At 46.2% G+C, this 22,421-nt stretch overlaps 2 protein-coding genes across 2 annotated transcripts in view; one reads left to right on the forward strand and one right to left on the reverse strand.

Annotated features, from left to right (window-relative positions):
* IP6K1 (inositol hexakisphosphate kinase 1) overlaps positions 1-16,781 on the forward strand; it is a 36,085-nt gene extending 19,304 nt beyond the window's left edge. Inside the window, exons 3-6 of the mRNA XM_077451554.1 lie at positions 3,791-4,013; positions 6,588-6,769; positions 6,876-7,051; positions 9,500-16,781. Of these exons, the coding sequence (XP_077307680.1) occupies positions 3,791-4,013; positions 6,588-6,769; positions 6,876-7,051; positions 9,500-9,931 (1,013 nt within the window). The 3' untranslated portion in view covers positions 9,932-16,781. The remainder of the gene's footprint in view (positions 1-3,790; positions 4,014-6,587; positions 6,770-6,875; positions 7,052-9,499) is intronic.
* RNF123 (ring finger protein 123) overlaps positions 1-22,421 on the reverse strand; it is a gene marked incomplete at its 5' end in the record, with an annotated part of 258,140 nt that overhangs the window by 137,657 nt on the left and 98,062 nt on the right.

Genomic DNA, 22,421 nt, shown 5'->3' on the forward strand with positions numbered 1-22,421 from the left:
GTTACATTGTATATCCCTGTATGTTGTGGTCGTTTAGGTGCCTAATAGTTTATTGTAGGGATGCACCGAATGGGTTTTTTGGTGCCGAAACCGATACCGAAAATGAAAAATACACTAGGCCGAAAACCGAAACCGATACCGAAACAGCACCGATACCGAAAATGACTGTTTTTAAAAAATATTTTTATACAGGAGAAGGTCAGAGACTGGGGACATGGTACAGGAGGTGGTCAAAGACTGGGAACATGGTGCAGGAGGTGGCCAGAGACTGGCGACATGGTACAGGAGGTGGCCAGAGACTGGCGACATGGTACAGGAGGTGGCCAGAGACTGGCGACATGGTACAGGAGGTGGCCAGAGACTGGCGACATGGTACAGGAGGTGGCCAGAGGCTGGCGACATGGTACAGGAGGTGGCCAGAGGCTGGCGACATGGTAAGGAGGTGGTCAGAGACTGGCGACATGGTACAGGAGGTGGCCAGAGACTGGCGACATGGTACAGGAGGTGGCCAGAGACTGGCGACATGGTACAGGAGGTGGCCAGAGACTGGCGACATGGTACAGGAGGTGGCCAGAGACTGGCGACATGGTACAGGAGGTGGCCAGAGACTGGCGACATGGTACAGGAGGTGGCCAGAGACTGGCGACATGGTACAGGAGGTGGTCAGAGACTGGCGACATGGTACAGGAGGTGGTCAGAGACTGGCGACCACGGTACAGGAGATGGTCAGACTGGGGACATGGTACAGAAGATGGTCAGAGACAGAGGACGTGGTACAGGAGGCATCCCCCATTGCAGGCCAGTGTCCCCCCCCCATATTGCAGCCAGTGTCCCCCCCCCCCCCCCATATTGCAGCCAGGTGTCCCCCCCCCCATATTGCAGCCAGTGTCCCCCCCCCCCATATTGCAGCCAGTGTCCCCCCCCCCCATATTGCAGCCAGTGTCCCCCCCCCCCCATATTGCAGCCAGTGTCCCCCCCCCCCCCCCCATATTGCAGCCAGCGTGTCCCCCCCCCATATGCAGCCAGCGTGTCCCCCCCCCCCATATTGCAGCCAGCGTGTCCCCCCCCCATATTGCAGCCAGCGTGTCCCCCCCCCCATATTGCAGCCAGCGTGTCCCCCCCCCATATTGCAGCCAGCGTGTCCCCCCCCCATATTTGCAGCCAGCGTGTCCCCCCCCCCATATTGCAGCCAGCGTGTCCCCCCCCCCCCCATATTGCAGCCAGCGTGTCCCCCCCCCCATATTGCAGCCAGCGTGTCCCCCCCCCCATATTGCAGCCAGCGTGTCCCCCCCCCCATATTGCAGCCAGCGTGTCTCTCATTGCAGCCTGTGTGCCATTTTGCAGCCAGCCTGTGCAGGGAAGAGAGCCGCCTCTGCCGCCTGTTTGATCACAGCGCCGGGAACATCACAGCTTTCATTTCAATAGCTGTGTGTTCCCGGCCGCGCGACGTCACACGCAGCCCCTCCCCCTTGTCCGGGCACTTAGATAGACAGATCATCCGCAGGATTGGACGGATGATCTGTCTATCAAAGTGCCCGGACAAGGGGGAGGGGCTGCGTGTGACGGCGCGCGGCCCGGGAACACACAGCTATTGAAATGAAAGCTGTGATGTTCCCGGCACTATGATCAAACAGGCGGCGGAGGCAGCTCTCCTGAGCTATACACCCCCCATGATGGGCGTCACCAGGGGCGGGGGCGGAGCCCCGCCCCCACCCAGGCCACGCCCCATTTTCGGCTCCATTATCGGCCGTTTTTCTCTTTCGGCAAATTGCCGAAAAGGGCATTTTCGGCCGATATGTTTCGGCGGCCGAAATTTCGGTGCATCCCTAGTTTATTGAAACCATCGATGCTTCCTGCTTAAACCACTGCTTGTCGAAGAGAATTCCACATTCTTGGCGCTCTTACAGTAAAGAATTCTCTATGCAGTTTTACAGTTAAACCGCTTCTCTTCTAATTTTAGTGAATGGCTTCCCTGTCTTTTTTTCATTTTCCCTTTTGCGGAAAAGTTTTTTTATTCCTATTGTGGGGTCACCAGTACAGTATTTTGTACACTGAAATCATATCCCCTCTCAAGCTTCACTTCTCCAGAGAGATTACGTTCAGTGCTCGCAACCTTTCCTCATAACTAAGGTCCTCCCAGACCCTTTATCAGCTTTGTTGCCCATCTCCGGACTCTCTCCAGTTCCAGTACATCCTTCCTGAGGACTGGTGCCCAGAACTGGACAGCATACTCCAGGTGAGGCCGGACCAGAGTCTTGTAGAGCGGGAGAATTATCGTTTTATCTCTGGAGTTAATCCCTTTTTAATGCATGCCAGGCTTTGCTTTGTTGGGCTCAGTGGTGGCAAGCAATGCCAAGCTGCTGCCATCTACTAGGACTTCCAGTCCTTTTCCATCCTAGATTCCCCCAGAGGTTCTCCTCCCAGTGTATAGATTGCATTCAAATTCTTTTATCTAGATGGCAACTCACCTCCTCATAGAAGTTTAATAGATTGGTTTGGTAAAACGATTCTTCATGAATCCGTGCTTATTACTGCGAATGATACCGGTAAAAAACGATTCTTCATGAATCCGTGCTTATTACTGCGAATGATACCGTTCTCATTACTAAAATCTTGTATATAGTCCCTTATCATCCACTCCAAGAGTTGCATACTATTGATGTTAGGCAAACTGGACTGTAATTCCCAGGGATGTATTTTGGTCCTTTAAAAAAAAAAAAAAAAAAAAAAAAAATATTGGTGCTACATTGGCTTTTCTCCAATCAGCTGGTACCATTTCATAAGTAGACTGTTCATAAAAATTAGGAACTAAGGTCTGGCAATTACTTTGACTGAGTTCCTTAAGGACCCTCGGGTGCAAGCCATCTGGTCCTGGTGACTTATTAATGTTAAGCTTTTTTTTTTAATTTTTTTTTTTTTTATTTTTTTTTTTTTTCTTCTCAAGTCCTAATGTTATCCTCTGTTAGCGACGAAGGTGCCTCCTACGATGTGTCATGAGGATAAACACTGCAGTTTTTTGGTTACTGAAGCCCCCGATTCCCTCCTCAAGACTGAGAAGAATAAATTCAATACTTTTTGCCATCCTCTCCATCCTTGATAACCAGATTCCCTTCATCATTCTTTATGGGGCCAATATGATCTGACCTCCCCTCTTTTACTATTTATATACTTAAAGAATTTCTTGGGAGAATTTTTCTTTTTTACTCTCCTCCGCTATGTGTCTTTCGTGTGCTATCTTATCCGCCCTGATTGCACCCTTACATTTCTTATTGCATACTTTGTAAACTTGGAATGCTGACGATGACCCCCTCAGCCTTATATTTTTTTTTTGAAGGCCTTTTCCTTTGCTTTTATATGCATTTTTACATTGGAGTTAAGCCACTCAGGACTTGTATTAATGCTTTTAAATTTCCAATTGGGATGCACTGGCTAATACATTTTAATATGCTCTTAAAGCGAACCCATCTTTCCTCCGTTTGTTCTTAAGATTTTATCCCATTTAATATCTTCTGGCAAGGAGCTTAGTTTAGCATAGTTGCTTCCTTTTTGATATTGACTTCTGTGTTTCCTATTTGTGATTTTTTTCTTTATACTGAAACAAATTGACCTGTGATCGCTGCTTCACTCTCTGCGCACCGGTCTCCCCACTTCTCTTGCTGCGCATCGCTCTCTCCTCCTCTGTCGCTGTACATTGATTGGTCAACTGAGCCTAGACAGTTAGTCCATATGTTATAAACACTTTTGTCTCCTGAGGTAGCTGTGTGGATGCAGTATGCCCTCTCCTGTACAGGTGTTGTGTCGGTCTGCTTTGAAGGCGACAGTGACGGATACATCAATCTTGTCGCCTACCCCTACGTGGAGAGTGAGACTGTGGACAATGAGGAACCTCCTCCAGAATGGGACCACCCAAGGCGCAAGCACTCTCGCCGCGGCCTGCACCGCACTAACAGCACCGCTTCCAGCACCGACCACAAGGAGGAGCGCCCGACTCTGAGCACAGAGAATTCAGAAAGGTCAGAGAGGTTTTTCATCTCGTAAGATGGGCAGGGAGGGAGGATCCATGTCTGTGTTGGGTGTTTGTCTTCCAACGAGCCTTCATTGACCTATGTAGCTGCAGGCACTGTGAAGGAATTCATTTTGAAGTTGAACTGCTGAGCCACTGCTGGGGTGAGGAGCAGGGTAAGCTGAGCTTCCTAGTCGCATGCAACCACAGGAGGATAAGGCACACAAGGCACACCTCTGCTCATCCATGGGGAAATTTTTGACAGCAGCTGCCGAGGCACTGCCAGGGGAGCCACTGTCAGTTGCTTCCCTTGGAGGGGGCTAGGGGTGTCTTGTATATGTTGTCTGGGCTACCTTTTTTGCATGCTGATTGCAGGTAGCTTCATCCAAATGGTATGAATGGAGGAGTACAAGTACGCTGTGGTGCCAAGAATAATGGAACATATAGTCCTGAGAAGTATAATTTCAAAATATGTGAAAAGTGTGGCGTACATTTGTATTCAGCCCCCCCCCCCCCCCCCCTTTACCTCATACCCCTAACTAAAATTTAGTGGAACCGATTGCCTACAGAAGTCACTGAATTAGTAAATCGAGTTCACCTGTGTATTTTAATCTTGGCATAAATACAGCTGTTCTGTGAAGCTCTCAGATGTTTGTTGGAGAACCTTTGAACAAACGGCATCATGGGGGGGCCAAGGAACACACCAGGCAGGTCAGGGATAAAGTTGTGGAGAAGTATAAAGCAGGGTTAGTTTATTAAAAAAAAAAAAAAAAAAAAAAAAAAATCTCCCAAGCTTTGAACATCTCACGGAGCTCTGTTCAATCCATCATCGGAAAATGGAAAGAGTATGGGCACAACTGCAAACCTACCAAGACATGGCCGTCCTCCTAAACTGACCGGGCCGGGCAAGGAGAACATTCATCGGAGAAGAGCCAAGAGGCCCATGGTAACTCTGGAGGAGCTGCAGAGATCCACAGCTCAGGGGGAGAATCTGTCCACAGGACAACTATTAGTCGTCTCTCCACAAATCTGCCCTTTATGGAAGAGTGACAAGAAGAAAGACATTGGAGAAAGAAGTCATAAGAAGTCCTGTTTGCAGTTTGTGAGAAGCCATGTGGGAGAAGGTGATCTGGTCAGATGAGACCAAAATTCAACTTTTTGACCTAAAAGTAAAACGCTATGTGTGGGGGAAAACTAACACTGCACATCACCCTGAACACCCCATCCCCACCGTGAAACATGGTGGTGGCAGCATCATGTGGTGGGGATGTTTTTCTTCAGCAGGGACAGGGAAGCTGGTCAGAGTTGATGGGAAGATGGATGGAGACAAATACAGGACAATCTTAGAAGAAAACCTGTTGGGGCCCCTTTCACACTGGGGTGGTTTTCAAAAGCTTTAGTGCTGTAAATGGCCTCTGCTAAGTGCCTGACAACCACCTCCCATTCATTCCAGTGTGACTTTTTCACGCTCAGGGGGGCGCGCTTGCAGGCCATTCCGAAAAGTTCCCAAAACGACCTGCCCATTGGAATGAATGGGCAGTGCTTTCAAAATGATGCAAAATTTTAGTTTTTAACCCTTTTTTGGGGTTAAAGGCGCCCCCCGCTATCGATCAAAAAGCACTGCCAAAATGAGCGGCGATTTAAAGCTAACGGCTGGCGCTTTCAGTGTGAAAGCACTCTCGGACTCTGCAAAAGACTTGAGACCGGGGCGGAGGTTCACTTTCCAGCAGGACAACGACCCGAAACATCCAGCCAGAGCTACAATGGAATGGTTTACATCAAAGCATATTCATGTGTTAGAATGGCCCAGTCACAGTCCAGACCTAAATCCCATTGAGAATCTGTGGCAAGACTTGAAAATTGCTGTTCAGACGCTCTCCATCCAATCTGACAGAGCTTGAGATATTTTACAAAGAAGAAGAATGGGCAGAAATGTCCTCTCTAGATGTGCAAAGCTGGTAGAGACATCCCCCAAAAAGACTTGCAGCTGTAATTGCAGAGAAAGGGGGTTCTACAAAGTATTGACTCCGGGGGGGCGCCATACAAATGTACCCCACACTTTTCACATTTTATTTGTAAAAAATGTTGAAAACCGTTTTATAATTTTCCTTCCACTTCTCAATTATGTGCCACTTTGTGTTGGTCTATCACATAACATCCCAATAAAAAAAAATTTAAGTTTTTGGTTGCAACATGACAAAATGTGGAACATTTTTCAAGGGGTATGAATACTTTTTCAAGGCACTGTATGTATGTAGGAGCCAGCTGCCTGTTTTGCAGTACAATGCGGGTGGGCGGTCCTGAAGTGGTTAAAGCGCCACATCCGGCCGCCGTAAAGGGGTTAAATAAGATTTTATTTCTGCGTCCATCTCGTATTATAATCTATCTATATCTATCTATCTATCTATCTATCTATCTATCTATCTATCTATCTATCTATCTATCTATCTATCTATCTATCTATCTATCTATCTATCTATCTATCTATCTATCTATCTATCTATCTATCTATCTATATCTATATATATATATATATATATAATTTTTTTTTTCCTTCGAATGACGTGTCCTAATTCTCCCGCAGTGTCTCGGAGATGAAGAGCCCCAAGCTGGAGCTGATGAACCAATCGGACGTCCCCTTCCAGATGCTGGACGGCAATAGCGGGGTGAGCTCGGAGCGGATCAGCTACAACCCCTGGAGCCTGCGCTGTCACAAGCAGCAACTCAACCGCATGCGCTCGGAATCGAAGGATCGCAAGCTGTACAGTATCCTTCCCTGTGTGGCGTCCTCTCTCTCTCTCGCATCTCTTGCAGCGCCGGTAAACGGTCCGTTCATTTTTCTGTTGTGATAACTTAACTCTGCGCTTCCCAGAATTCCTGTTGCTCGAGAACGTCGTGCACCACTTTAAGTTCCCGTGCGTGCTGGACTTGAAGATGGGAACGCGGCAGCACGGCGACGACGCCTCGGAGGAGAAGGCGGCCAGGCAGATGAAGAAGTGTGAACAGAGCACGTCTGCCACGCTGGGCGTGAGAGTGTGCGGCATGCAGGTAAACGCACGGACCGACGCTGCATTGTACAACGTAGTGCAGAGAAGGTGGGAGTAGGGACAGGCAATGGGGCCCATTTATATGGAGAAACTATGTGGTATGACAAAACCAGCAATTCCTTTTACTGATCTTTAGTGACCCCCCCCCCCCCCCTCCCCCTCGCTCTGCTGGCTGTGGTGGGGCATCATAGCGCTGGCCACTGTGGCTTGCAGATTGTTGTGCTGCCCTCTGCTGGCTGCTGTGTGACATGCAGATCATTGTTCTGTCCTCTGCTGCCAAAGAATCCTGTTGAAGAAGCAGATGCTTTTTTAGCTGAGTTCAGAAGATGACGGGGCTCCTGCTGTCTGCAGGAAGTGGCTGTGTTGCCTATAAAGAGAGAAATATCAATATGTTCTGTGAGCATAGTAGAGATTCTTGTACATTCTGTGCAATGGCAGATGCACATGAAAATGTTGTATTGGCACGGTTTATGGGCCACTGTGATGTCATCCCTTCATGTTTTTGGGGAGCAGTGATGTCCTCTGTCATATTTAGGGAGCGGTGATGTCATCCCTTTATATTTGGGGAGTGGTGATGTCATCCCTCCATATTGTAGAAACACTAATGCCATCACTTATACTGTATTTGGGGAGCAGTGATGTCCTACCTCATATTTGGGGAAACCGTTATGTCATCCTTCATAGTTGGAGAGCAGTGATGACAACCCCTCATATTTTGGTAGCATAGACAACATTCCTCATGGTTGGGGAGCAGTGATGCCACCACTCAAATTTTAGGGAGCAATTATGTAATCTCTTATATTCGGGGAGCAGTGATGTCTTCTTTTTTATATTTGTATAAACAGTGATGACATTCCTCCCTATTTTCGGTGCATGGATGTCACCCAAAAATAATAGTATTATTAATATAATAAAAAAAAAAATATATATATATATATAAATTTTATTCCTTTTTCAAAGATGTTTGCCTAACAGCCAGAGTGTACAGCATGTACAATAGCACATCTATGTTTCAAAAGAGACGGGTCATACACAATCATTCCTATAACTTATATCACTCCCAGCGCTTTACAATGTGAGTGGCCCTGGGGCCATAGTCCACTTGTGAAAATTGTAGACTACTTTGAGATCGGGGGAGGTCATCGGGTAACTACATAGAGGACCCACTACATTATAATCATATATGCAGATAAAATCGGGTAGGGCAAAGTAAATTTAAAACTTTTTTTTTTTTTTTTTTACTACACAACATGTAACATTACTGCCTCATGGGTCGCTTAGCCCAGAAATGGGACCATGATGTGATTTACTATATGCAGAAAGATGTACAGTGATCTATCCAATTGGCCTGCAACCGAGCTAAGACTGAAAATAGGGGGTGTCACATCTCCTCCTATTTTGAGAGCGTAGATGTCACCCCTCCATATTTTGGGAGTGCTGACGTCTTCCCCCTCGTGGTTGGGGATCACTGACCTCCTTCAACGACATGGTTGGGGAGCACTGACGTCTTCCCTCCCTCCCCCCTCATGGTTGGGGACCACTGACATCTTCCCTCTCATACTAGAGGACCGGTGATGTTGCGCTCTTAAATTTAAACAGCAGTGATGACCTATTGGAGAAACCGCAATGTCATCCATCACAATTGGGGAGCAGTGATGTCATCTTTCCTATTTGGGGATTTGTCAACAAGGACATGAGCTCAGATGAAAATCCCCACCACATCCCAAATCCTTCTTTTTTTTTTTTTTTTTTCCCCCCCCCCCCTTTCCTATTTGGGGAGCAGAGAATGTCATCCCTAATGGTTGGGGTGCAGTGATGGCACCCCTCATAGTTTGGGAGTAGTGAAGTAATTTCTCCCCTCTCACCCCTTAAATTTTGGGGAGCAGTGATGTTACCCCTCATATTTAGGGAGCAGTTAAGTGATTTGTCATATTTGGGGAGCAGAGGACTCTCTGGATACTGGAGGTCCAGTGATGTCATCCCATATATTTGTGGAGCAGTGATGACATTCTTTACATTGGAGAAACAGAAATTTCCCACCTATTTGAGGGGGCAGTGGTGTCACCCCCCTCATGGTTGCAGAGTCATTCTTTGTATTGAGGAAAAACAAATGCCACACCCATGTTGGAGAACAGTTAAGTCGCCCACTCATACTTGGGCATCCTTGATGACATCTCTGTTCCCCAATTATGGGGACGACCTCTCTCATATTTATGAAGTAGGGGTGTCATCCTTATTTTGAAGCTTTAATTATAAACATTTCTGAGGACGGTTTGTTCTGCTTGGTGTTTCGGGGTTCTGATCTGGGTGAAATACGTCTTTTCTTTTTATATTCCTGCAGGAAGGTCAATATTGACCTCTGCATATCCTGATAGATTTGTGGGTTTGTATTCCTGCACCGGGCGACATGGCCTTGTTCTCATGTTGTCCTTTTTTGTTCTTTCTGCAGGTCTTCCAGATGAACACCGGACACTACCTGTGCCTGAACAAGTACTATGGCCGGGGACTCAGTGCTGAGGGCTTCAGACAATCAATTTACAAATATCTGCACAACGGCAATCGGCTGCGTGTGGATCTGTTCGAACCCATCCTGAGCAAACTACAGCGACTGATCGCGGTCCTGGAAATGCAGGCATCGTACCGATTCTATTCCAGCTCCCTCCTCATCATCTACGATGGCATAGATCGCCCCAGAAGCGCCGATCCGCTCTCCCAGGAGCCACCACCCAACGTAGATGTCAGAATGATAGACTTCGCCCACAGCACTTTCAAGGGCTTCCGCGACGACCTGAAAGTGCACGACGGGCCGGACAAAGGTTACGTCTTGGGCCTGCGAAGCCTGATCAGTATTTTGGAGCTCATCCGAGCCGAGAACCAGTAGCGCGAAGAAGTCTCTGCACTCCATCACAGCGACCGGGAAGAGGTTCCACGCAGAATTCAGACGGCCTGTACACCCCTCCGTATGTTCCACACCAAACCACGCGGGTGACAGGCCACTCGGAATCCATTTTTTGTTATTGGCCAAACAAAACGTGGGAACCCTTGTAACCGTGGAAGACTGTATGCCGGAGCTCACCGCAAATGTTTTTTTTTTTTTTTTACCAACGCACAAATATAGAAAAATAAAATTCCTTTTTTCTTTTGCCTTTGTTTCCAGAACTGAACCGGTGGGCAGCCGGCGGGCCTTGACAGGAAGTGACATCACTTCTGACATGTTGTAGCTCTGACGATGCACAGAGAGTGGGGGGTGCTGCGTATTAATTCCCCCCCCCCCCCCCCCTATTATCTGAGAGACATCTTTGTGGCCTCATTCCACAATGACAGAAATGTATATATTTATATTCCTATATAAATATACATATAAAGACACTCCTATAAATATCAGATGAAATCTATATATTAGAGCTATATTCCTGCTTGTCTGCGTGCAATCTCCCCCTCCCACCCTCCCTATTCAGGACGGATGGGGATTAAACACTTTTTTTTTTTTTTTTTCTCACCATCAGACCCCTTTATGGTTTACAGTGCACAGGGCGGAGCTTTCGCACCCACCCCTTGGCACATTCATGCTAAACGCAGTTGGCGACCAGCCTTTGAGCGCATGATGTAGCTAGCGGGTGGAGGTACACAATGTAGCATGCATGTTCCAGACGTTATGTCTGCGTCTTGTCATAAATAAGCTTTATTTTCAATTATTTTTTTTTCTTTTTTTTTTCTTTCTGAGGTGTCTCAAGCGTCACATGATTAATATAAAAAGCCAAAATTCTGCACTTCAACCACAACCTGTGTTTTTGTGTTCTGCTGCTATGGACAGGAGGGGGGCGCTGCACTGTGTATCGTGGGATTCTCCCCCCTCCCCTAATCTGTATAATCAATCAAAGCAAATTTTTTTTTTTTTTTTTTTTGTGTGTGTTCTTGCTGATTTTACAACCTTACCACTTTTGCTGCAAGAAAGGGAAGCCTTAAAGCGGACACAGCCTCCAGGATACCCTGATGGGATTTTTAATTTGCCGACGTTACGCTTTGTGATTGGCTGAAACTTGACTTCGCCACGGGGGACTGCTGCGTGTTGATTGGAGCGTTTTTGTTTTTTCCTGCAAAGCATTCTTCCTAAGGAAGATGAAGCATGGGATGATAGTCTGCTGATGCTCCGGTAACTCCGTCCAGTTTTAAGTGCATCCTGTCATGGGGTTGGCTGGTCTCAGATTGGTGACTCCGCCTCCTGTAGCTTATGTTCTCAGGAAGACATTGGCTCCCGGTTAGTTTAAAGGGATCTGCCACAAAGAAAACCTGAACATTCGTCTGCACTTGTTTTTCAGAGTTCAGGAACCAGTCTGTATCCTGATGTTTATGCTACGGGACATATAAACTGATATTTCACATGTTATTAAAGTGGACCTGTCCTGAAGCAAAATATGTGTGTGAGAAGCCTCAGAAGGAAGCTGACACTCGGCCATAAGTGATGTCACTTCCGCCGGGCCACGCCCCCACCCATCCCCTGTGTGGGGCATGTAAAATTCGTAGCAGGAGCCAGGCAATTGTTGGCTTCTATCTTGAAGCTTTTCACATAGGTATTTGGTTCTGTGACAGGCTCCCTTAAAGCAATGGCGTGTAGGGCAAAAAAAAAAAAAGAAGAAAAAAGTGCTGCTGTGGAATGAAAAGAGACAACCTGAACTCATTGTCGTCAATCATTTTCTGTTCGGTAAATGTTTTCATGTGTGGAACTGGTCAACTCCTCACATTCAAACCAAAGGGAAATGGCGCCTGTGTGTCTCGTTCTAGAGAAAGGGGGGGGGGGGGGCGGGCGGGTGGGTTTGCTGGGCATTTTGGTTCGTTATTCCTCCAGCCGGTGCTGTTGTCTCCTCCGGGGATGTTGTGTCTGAGAATTGTTGCCAGCAGTAACTGTTACATAGTCGTAGTGTCACTTATATGCTTTAGACAATAATCCGGACACGTCTTCCTCGCACTGATTGGAGATCACCTTCATTCTTTTTTTTTTTTTCTTTCTAGCATGTTTTGTCTTTGGGATTTGGGGTCGTTAAACACCACAGTGGGCAAGGAGCAATCCACCCGATTCATAGAGATCCCAGGTTCCAGTTGTGACCCACTAGAGCAGTGATATGCAATTAGCGGACCTCCAGCTGTTGCAAAACTACAAGTCCCATCATGCCTCTGCCTCTGGGTGTCATGTTCGTGGCTGTCAGTCTTGCTATGCCTCATGGGACTTGTAGTTCTGCAACAGCTGGAGGTCCGCTAATTGCATATCCCTGCACTAGAGCATCCATTCTCAACCTTTTTACCCCAGAGGAAGCCATGAAATGTTCACATCTTTGAAAACCCCCTGCAAAACTTTTTATCTATAACTTATGGCACATTTGGCAAGATCAGCTGGTTCTAGATATCGCCAAAAATGAATGAAAAATATGCCCCTTACCATGGTGGCCGGTGGAAAGAATGCTCCTTTTTTTTTTTTATATTGGCGGTCAGGTGGAAAGAGCGTTCCTATAGTGGTGGTGACTGATGGGTAGAATGTTCCCCTTACTGATTGGCAGCTTGACCTTCAACCTGAAGATGACTGCATAGTTTTCAGGCCAACACTACTAAACGGTGAGAAGAATGCCCCTTATGTTGGTGGTCAGTGGTTACAATGCCTCCTACAATGGAGGTCGATTGCTTTAAAAAAAAAAAAAAAGAAGCCCTTTACATTAGTGGTTGGTGGGAAGAATGCCCCTTACATTGACAGTTGGTGGGAAGAGTGTTCCTACAACAGTGGTGACTAGGGTTGCACCAATGCTAGTGTCGGTATCGGTGCCGATACAGAGTATTTGCACAAGTATCGGTACTTGTGCAAATGTAGATACCTGAAACCGATACGTTCAGGCTCAGTTCCTTGAGCTGTCGGTGGGTCTCTCCAGTGTTGAAGAAGTCCGGTAATTGGAGCTGTCAAAAAAAAATAAAAAGCAGACGGCAATGTTTACGAACAACATTGCTCAGCCCTGAAACAATAAAATAAAAAGAAACGTTGTTTATTTTTGTATAATTGTTTCTTCATCTGAAGATCACCTTAATAACCCATAATTTTATTCTAATCAGCCTTAATTAACTCCCTATTCTCCTCCATTTAATTATTATTTTCCTGCTTTTTATCTTTTGTTCTATTTTATAAACGATTAAGCCATTAAAACTTTTTTTTGTTGGTGAATATTTTTACACACATATTTATACATTTCACATTGAAAAAGCGCTAAATTAAAAAAAAAAAAAAAATTTTATTTCATTTGTAAATAGCTTTTCAATGCTTTGTACCATTGCTAATAGTTGCAATTGGTATCGGCAAGCACTAAATAAAGTATCGGTACTCGTACTCATTGTACAATAAATAAATAAAATGGTATCTGTGCATCCCTAGTGGTGACTGATGGGTAGACTATTCCCCTTACTGACTGGCAAGTTGACCTTTTTAATATAGTGTCTGCATAGTTCCAAGGTCAACACTACTAAACAGTGGGAAGAATGCCTCTTACATTGGCAGTTGGTGGGAAGAGTGTTCTTAAAATGATGGTGACGGATGGGAAGAATTTTCCCCTTCCATTGGTGGCAAGGGGGGCATTCTTCCCACTTTTCACCAATGTAAGGAACATTTTTCTCACTGATCACCAATGTAAGGGACATTCTTCCCACTGACCACCAATGTAAGGGACATTCTTCTCACTGATCACCAATGTAAGGAACATTCTTCCCACTGATCACCAATGTAAGGAACATTCTTCTCACTGATCACCAATGTAAGGAACATTCTTCCCACTGATCACCAATGTAAGGGACATTCTTCCCACTGATCACCAATGTAAGGAACATTCTTCTCACTGATCACCAATGTAAGGAACATTCTTCCCACTGATCACCAATGTAAGGAACATTCTTCTCACTGATCACCAATGTAAGGAACATTCTTCTCACTGATCACCAATGTAAGGAACATTCTTCTCACTGATCACCAATGTAAGGAACATTCTTCTCACCGATCACCAATGTAAGGCACATTCTTCTCACCGATCACCAATGTAAGGGACATTCTTCCCACTGATCACCAATGTAAGGAACATTCTTCTCACTGATCACCAATGTAAGGAACATTCTTCTCACTGATCACCAATGTAAGGAACATTCTTCCCACTGATCACCAATGTAAGGAACATTCTTCCCACTGATCACCAATGTAAGGAACATTCTTCCCACTGATCACCAATGTAAGGAACATTCTTCTCACTGACCACCAATGTAAGGAGCATTCTTCTCACTGATCACCAATGTAAGGGACATTCTTCCCACTGATCACCAATGTAAGGAACATTCTCCCCACTGATCACCAATGTAAGGAACATTCTTCCCACTGATCACCAATGTAAGGAACATTCTTCTCACTGATCACCAATGTAAGGAGCATTCTTCCCACTGATCACCAATGTAAGGGACATTCTTCCCACTGATCACCAATGTAAGGGACATTCTTCCCACTGATCACCAATGTAAGGAACATTCTTCCCACTGATCACCAATGTAAGGAACATTCTTCCCACTGATCACCAATGTAAGGGACATTCTTCCCACTGATCACCAATGTAAGGAACATTCTTCCCACTGATCACCAATGTAAGGAGCATTCTTCCCACTGATCACCAATGTAAGGAACATTCTTCCCACTGATCACCAATGTAAGGAGCATTCTTCCCACTGATCACCAATGTAAGGAACATTCTTCCCACTGATCACCAATGTAAGGGACATTCTTCCCACTGATCACCAATGTAAGGGACATTCTTCCCACTGATCACCAATGTAAGGAACATTCTTCCCACTGATCACCAATGTAAGGGACATTCTTCCCACTGATCACCAATGTAAGGAACATTCTTCCCACTGATCACCAATGTAAGGGACATTCTTCCCACTGATCACCAATGTAAGGAACATTCTTCCCACTGATCACCAATGTAAGGAACATTCTTCTCACTGATCACCAATGTAAGGAACATTCTTCCCACTGATCACCAATGTAAGGAACATTCTTCCCACTGATCACCAATGTAAGTCCTCAAGTAACCCCTCTGGGGGAACCCTGGTTGGGAATGGCTGTGCTAGATCCATGCTGGTAGCTGTATTTCCTTAGCACTTGAAAGTAATGGGTTGCCAAGCCTTGTGCAGAGATCCTGTTGATTCTACTACAGTATTTTCTAGCCATTGTGTATCTAAAGGGGGGCTGTAACGATACCTGTTGTCACCAGGCGCTAATATTTAGCATTTCCACTATGGTGGAGTTCTTTATATTATTTTAGGCATCATTTTTATATTGTGTCATTACAGCAGGTATAGCCGTGTTCAGTTTGGGGGGGGGGCAGTCTGGATACCTGTGTATGAAATTATGTACAAATAAATGATAACGGGTCTGCTTTATGGAGACACTATAAGAGGGTGGGAGATATTCAATGCCACTCATATCAGTTCTGTGTATTTCTATATGAGCCTGGAGCGGGTACAGTCCATGCAAGTCCTGCACCGTATGAAAAGCCATATCCAGTACTTGTATGTCCCAGCCAGCTTATTGTCATTTTATTATGCAATGTGAGATGTGTTGTCATTATTATTCCCATGTTGGGCAATCCTGCCAATTCCCAGTACCATATTGCTGATGCCAGTGTGATGAGATTGCAATCTCTAATTGGTGGGGGGTCACCATTTTTAAATGAGCCCAGATGCTTTAACAGTGTTTTTTAGGAATAATTGAGGGCTGTGTGAGGTCTGACTCCTTATCAGAAAGCAGAGCTGGATTGGTCATTTTTATAGAAGGTGAAGGTGTTTTAGATACAGAATACATACCTATGCCTCCCCCCAACAACTGTGGTTTCAGATGAGGACTCAGACGGGAACACAGCCCCTCTCTGGATAATGGTGAACTGAGGGCTGTTGATGCCTGAAGAACCTCCAAAGACAATACTTCCTTTATGCTTTTGGATGGATTGGGGTAAGTTGGAACCTTTTGTCAGACTTCTATTGCTGTCTGTGCCCCCGCTCATGAAGTTTTATGCTTTCACTCCCCCACCCAGTTGTCTTCCAAGACTGCCCATGAGAACACAGAGCCGCTCCCACTGGGATAGGAAACTCATTGCCAAGTCAAAGGTTTTGGTGTTTCCTCTGTATGGAAGAGCTGTGTTGCCTATGGAACCAGTGGTGGAGCTCTTGTCTTTGGGCTGTCCTGTGGTGTGTTTGTTTTGTTTTTTTATTACGGTGTTGCTTTGCCTGCCCCTCCAGGATCCCTTCTCTATATAGACAGGTGGTGGCTTGAGGCTCCTTTTGCCTTCAGTGCCTAGCGAATGTCATGACTGCGGAACCACATTGGCGACGCATGGCCGAATATTCTGTGCTGCTGTGTCGGCGCCAGGATGTGGTGGTGAGGAGTTCCTGGTGGTTGCAGGGTGCATGTGTTTTGTGCTTTACACTGCTTGTACGGAAGATGTTGGGGGTGTCATTTCTGGGTAGGGTGATGTCATCACCGGGCTCTGGAGGACTCGATTTTCAGGCCTCATTGGTGGTGCAGACAGAAGATAAAAGGGGAGGTCGCTGGTGTCTGAAACAATATTTCCCAGCAGAGACTAGTCCACAGCTTTAGGGTGTAACTATGGTAAGGAAAATCTCCCTACATCCCATTTCAGTAATGGGGGGGGGGGGGGGAGGGACACAGACATAAGTAAAGACCTGCTGGGGGGGTCCTACTCCACCCAAAACAGAAGTTGAGTGGTCTTCTTTTAAAAGCTTACCCAGTGTTTGTACTGAGTGGGTGAGTGCTACATACCTGCAGTAATAATGAGGGACACCTACCTGTGGCTGCAGTCGGATTAGTACCTGCGGACCACGTTTTATCCTGGAAGACCGATGTACACGAATCCCTTGATTCCAAAACCCCCCCCCCCCTTACCGTGCTGTTAGACAGCGGACATATATCGCTTTTTATTAGTGCCCAGCCGTGAATATTGTGATATTATCCATGTTACCGATCGTGTTCCTACGGTTTCTATGTGTTTATGCTTTCTGTTGTTGTAGGTTGTTTTTTTTTTTTTTGTTTTTTTTCTGTTTTTGTTTTTTTAATTAAACAATATCCAAAATAAGCTTCTCTCGTGTGAATTTACTCCATTTATTCATCAGGTTGTTGCTGAGCTATCCCATTGGATGGAGTAAAATTTAGAAAAATAATATACATAACTATTTTTCAGAAATAAAAAAAAAAAAACTGATAATTGGCATGTGCGTATGTATTTGCCCCCTTTTGTGATGAAGCCCATAAAAAGTTTGAAAGTCACATAATTAGTGAAATGATGTCCACCTGTGTGCAATCTAAGTGCCTGCCATTACATATACACATCTTTTTGAAAGGCCCCAGAGGCTGCAACACCTAAGCAAGAGGCACCACTAACCAAACACTGCCATGAAGACCAAGGAACTCTCCAAACAAGTAAGGGACAATGTTGTTGAGAAGTACAAGTCAGGGTTAGGTTATGAAAAAAAATAAAATAAAATATCCAAAGCTTTGATAATCCCTGGGAGCGCCATCAAATCTATCAACCAAATGTAAAGAACATGGCACAACAGCAAACCTGCCAAGAAACCAAAACTCACGGAGCGGGCAAGGAGGGCATTAATCAGCGAGGCAGCACAGAGACCTAAGGTAACCCTGGAGGAGCTGCAGTGTTACACAGCAGAGACTGGAGTATCTGTACATAGGATGACAATAAGCCGTACGCTCCATAGAGTTGGGCTTTATGGCAGAGCAGCCAGAAGAAAGACATTACTTTCAGCAAAAACAAAATGTCACATTTTGAGTTTGTGAAAAGGCATGTGGGAGACTCCCAACATGTATGGAGGACGGTGTGCTGCTCTGATATGACTAAAATTAAATTTTTTGACCATCAAAAGGAAACTATGTCTGGTGCAAACCCGACACATCACATCACCCAAAGAACACCATCCCCACTGTGAAACATGGTGGTGGCAGCATCATGCTGTGGGGATGTTTTTCAGCAGTCAGGACTAGGAAACTGGTCTGAGTTGAGGGAAAGTTGATGGTGCTAAATACAGGGATATTCTTGAGCAAAACCCCTACCACTGTGTGTGTGATTAGAGGCTAGGATGGAGGTTCACCTTCCAGCAGGACAATGACCCCAAACACACTGCTAAAGCAACAATTGAGTGATTTAAGGGGAAACATGGAAATGGGTTGGCCTAGTCAAAGCCCAGACCTCAATCCAATAGAAAATCTGTGGTCAGACTTAAAGATTGCTGTTCACAAGTGCAAACCATCCAACTTGAAGGAGCTGGAGCAGTTTTGCTAGGAGGAGGAATGGGCAAAAATAGTGGTAAGATGTGGCGAGACTCATAGAGACTTATCCAAAGCGATTTGGAGCTGTGAAAGCCGCAAAAGGTGGCTCTACAAAGTATTGACTTTAGGGGGTGAATAGTTATGCACATTGAATTTTTCTGTTATTTTGTTCTATTTGTTGTTTGCTTCACAATAAAGCTGTGGGCGTGTTCTGTGAATTAAATGATGCAAATCCTCAAACAATCCATGTTAATTCCAGGTTGTGAGGCAACAAAACATGAAAAATGCCAAGGGGGTGAATACTTTTGCAAGGCACTGTACCTCCTGTATTATCTAAGCTCCCAACTATTGGACATGAGCACGAAGAGTGATGACCTGCTTTGCCGCTGACTAGACATGGGCGCCGTCAAAAAATTTGTTTCGTTCTGTTCCGTTTCGATTCGTAATAAAATGAATTCGTATTTCGTGTCCGAAATTCCGTTCTGTTTCGTACGAACGTTATTTACCATGAATTTAAAGGCAAAAACATTGCTCATTATGCTTATTATGACTTGCAGAAGACTTCTGTGATAGAAGTCAATGTAAGTTGTCTGAAGACATTGGTGAAGCACTTTCATTCTCTCTGGGCAGTCTGCCAAGAAAAGAACAAAGTGATACAATGTTTCATCTTCAATGGGCTGAACTCCCTGTGTAGAAGTTCTCAGTTTAACCATTTAAAGACTAAATCTTTTTTGACACTTGTTGCTTACAAGTAAAAATCCAGTATTTTCTGCTAGAAAATCACTCAGAAGCCCCAAAAATTATATATATATTTTTTAGCAGAGACCCTAGGGAATAAAATAGCAGTTGTTGCAATATTTTATGTGACGCGGTATTTGCGCAGAGGTCTTTCAAACGCAAGTTGGCCCTTTTTTTTTTCGGTCGACCTCTAGAAATCACTGACATTAGCAGCGTGACATACAGCAATGACACCTGCAACCGCTATTTTATTCCCTAGGGTCTCTGCTAAAAAAATATATATAATTTTTGGGGCTTCTGAGTGATTTTCTAGCAGAAAATACTGGATTTTTACTTGTAAGCAACAAGTGTCAGAAAAGATTTAGGGTCCTTTCACACGGGGCGGATCAGTTCTGATCCACCCCATGGATATCCGTTTGCTCAGCGGGGATCACTCCGTCGATCCCCGCTGAGCAGGGAGATGACAGGTCCGTCTCTGCACACTGCGCAGGGACGGACCTGTCACAGCGCCACTCTCCCCTATGGGAGATCGGATGACGACGGACCACAGTGCCCGTCGTCACCCGATCCGATCCGCAGACGGATGGAAAAATAGCTTTTTCCTCCATTACACTTTTTCGGATCGGAGCGGGTCGGATGTCAGCGGACATGTCACCGCTGACATCCGACGCTCCATAGAGCTCTATGGAGCACCCGTTTAGGTCCGCCTGAAAAACTGACAGTGTGAAAGGGGCCTATGTCTTTGGTTAAACTGAGAACTTCTACACACGGAGTTCAGCCCATTGAAGAAGAAACATTGTATCATTTTGTTCTTTTCTTGGCAGCCCAGAGAGGATGAAAGTCCTTCACTGATGTCTTCAGGCAACTTACATTGACTTCTATCACAGAAGTCTTCTGCAAGTCATAATAAGCATAATGACTAAAAAACGCTGATCCGGAATTCGTAAACAAAAGTTCGTATTCCGTACAGAATTCGGACGCATGGCAATTGGTATTTCGGATCCTCCCGAATTTGAGATTCGCACGAAATGAATCGCACGTGTTTTCCCGCTGACACTGGCTCTAGGAGCAACGCTCTGATCTTTCTCCAATAATGGCTTCAAGCGGGACAATTTCCTCCTCTTCTGACCCGTCTCAAGAGTAACCTTCTGCTGCTCCTCTAACAATGGCCTCAAGAGGGAAGTCTTGCTCTTCCTCTGACCCGGGCCCCAAGAGCAGTGCTCCACTCCTGCTCTAGTAATGGCCCAATATTCCTCCAACCCTAGCCCAAAGAGCGGTGCTCTGCTCCAAGAGGGACGGCCTAATCCTTCTCTGACCTCAGTCCTAAGAGCAATGCTCTGCTGCTCCTCCAATAATGGCCCCAAGAGGTATGGCCTAATCCTTCTCTATACTTTTCCCCAAAAGTAACTCTGCTGCTCTTCCAACAATTGTCCCACGTGGGACAACTTGCTCCTCCTCTGACTCTAGCCCCAAGAATAAAACTATACTTCAACAATGGCCTCAAGAGGGATTTCTTGCTCCTTCTTTGACCAAAGCCCTAAGAGCCTTGCTCCACTCCTCCATTAATGGCTCCAAGAGGGCTTGCCAAATCCTCCTCTAACCCTGGCCCCAAGGGCAACGCACCTCTTCTCCAACATTGGCCCCAAGAGGGATGGCTCAAGCCTCCTCTGACCTCAGTTCCAAGAGTAATGCTCTGCTGCTCCTCCAACAATGGCCTCAAGAGGGATGTCTTGTTCCCCCTCTGACCCAGGCCCCAAGGGCAATGCTCCACTCTTCCTTCATTATTGGTGCTAGGAGAGCTAACCCAATCCCCTTTCAACCCTAGCCCCAAGAGCAATGCTCCTCTCCTCTAACAATGGCCCCAAGAGGGATGGCCCAATCCCCCTCTGACCTCAGTACCAAGAGAAATGTTCTGCTACTGCTCTAATAATTGCCCCAAGAGGGCTAGCCCAATCCTCCTCCAACCCTGGCCCCAAGAGTGACGCTCAACTCCTCCATTATCAGCCCCAAGAGTGACAGCATGCTCTTCCTCCAACAATGATCTTAAAAGGGGTGGCTTGCCCTCTTCTGACCTCAGCCTTAAGAGTGAATCTTTGCTCCACCTCCAACAATGCCCCCACAAGGATGGCTTTCTCCTCCTCTTACCCTGGCCCCAGAAGCAAGGCTCCACTAGTCCGCCACTAATGACCCAACCCTCCTCCACCGCTAGCCCCAAAAGTGACCACATGCTTCTCCAACAATGGCCCGAAGAGGGACAGCTCAATCCTCTGACCCCAGCCCCAAGAGCAATGCCCTGCTTCTCCAACAATGGCCTCAGGTGGGTCGTCTTGTTCCTCCTCTGACCCAGGCACCAAGAGTGATGCACCACGCCTCCTATAATGGTCCCAAGAGGGATGGCTCAATCATCCAACCCTGGCCCCAAGAGCAAATCCCCACTACTTCTCCAACACCAACCCCAAGAGTTACAGCACACTTCTCCAACAATAGCCCCAAGAGCAACGGGCTGCTTCTCTTCTGACATTCCAAGAGTGGCAGTTCTTGCACAAAGGTGCACTTCCTCTGCTTCTGGCTGTGCTATGGTAGAGCTATAACCCAGATGTGGTACGAGGCACCACAATAATCCCCCAAGTGAGGTATGAGCGGCTGGAATGTCTCCCACCAGGAGCAGAGGCCCCTGCTAGCATAGCCTCAAGGGTCATCCGGGCCCTGCCCAGTTCATGGCAACAACTAATTGGTGGGTTCATGCTTTGGCCCAATGACTTTGATCCAATGGCTCCTGATTGGTGGGTTGTGTACAGAATTTGCCTGATTTAGTGCAGCTTAGTGTGTGAGGAACCCACAGGATAATCACAGCACCCACAGGGAGATCACAGCGTCTATGGGGAGGATGCAGGGAGATCAGGGCGTGCATGTGGAACCTGGGAGTATGAGATCACAGTGTGCGGGAGTATCCGGCAGAGGGGTCACAGCCTGTGGGAGGAGATCACGGCCTGTGGGGGGAGCACAGAGTGTATCTCTATATACCCTGTTTCCCCAAAAATAAGACCTAGCGTGATTGTCGGTGATGGCTGCAATATAAGCCCTACCCCCCCCCCCCCCCCCCCAAATATTCCCTAGTTAAAGTCCTTTTAGGCTTTATTTACAGGGTAGAGCTTATTTTCGGGGAAATAGGGTAGGGCTTATTTGGGGGGTAGGGCTTATATTGCAGCCATCACCGACAATCACGCTAGGTCTTATTTTCGGGGAAACAGGGTATACAGTT

Source organism: Lithobates pipiens, unplaced genomic scaffold, assembly GCF_037356315.1.
Source record: "Lithobates pipiens isolate NorthernLeopardFrog02 unplaced genomic scaffold, aLitPip1_a1.2 Scaffold_23, whole genome shotgun sequence".
Lineage (NCBI taxonomy): Eukaryota > Metazoa > Chordata > Amphibia > Anura > Ranidae > Lithobates > Lithobates pipiens.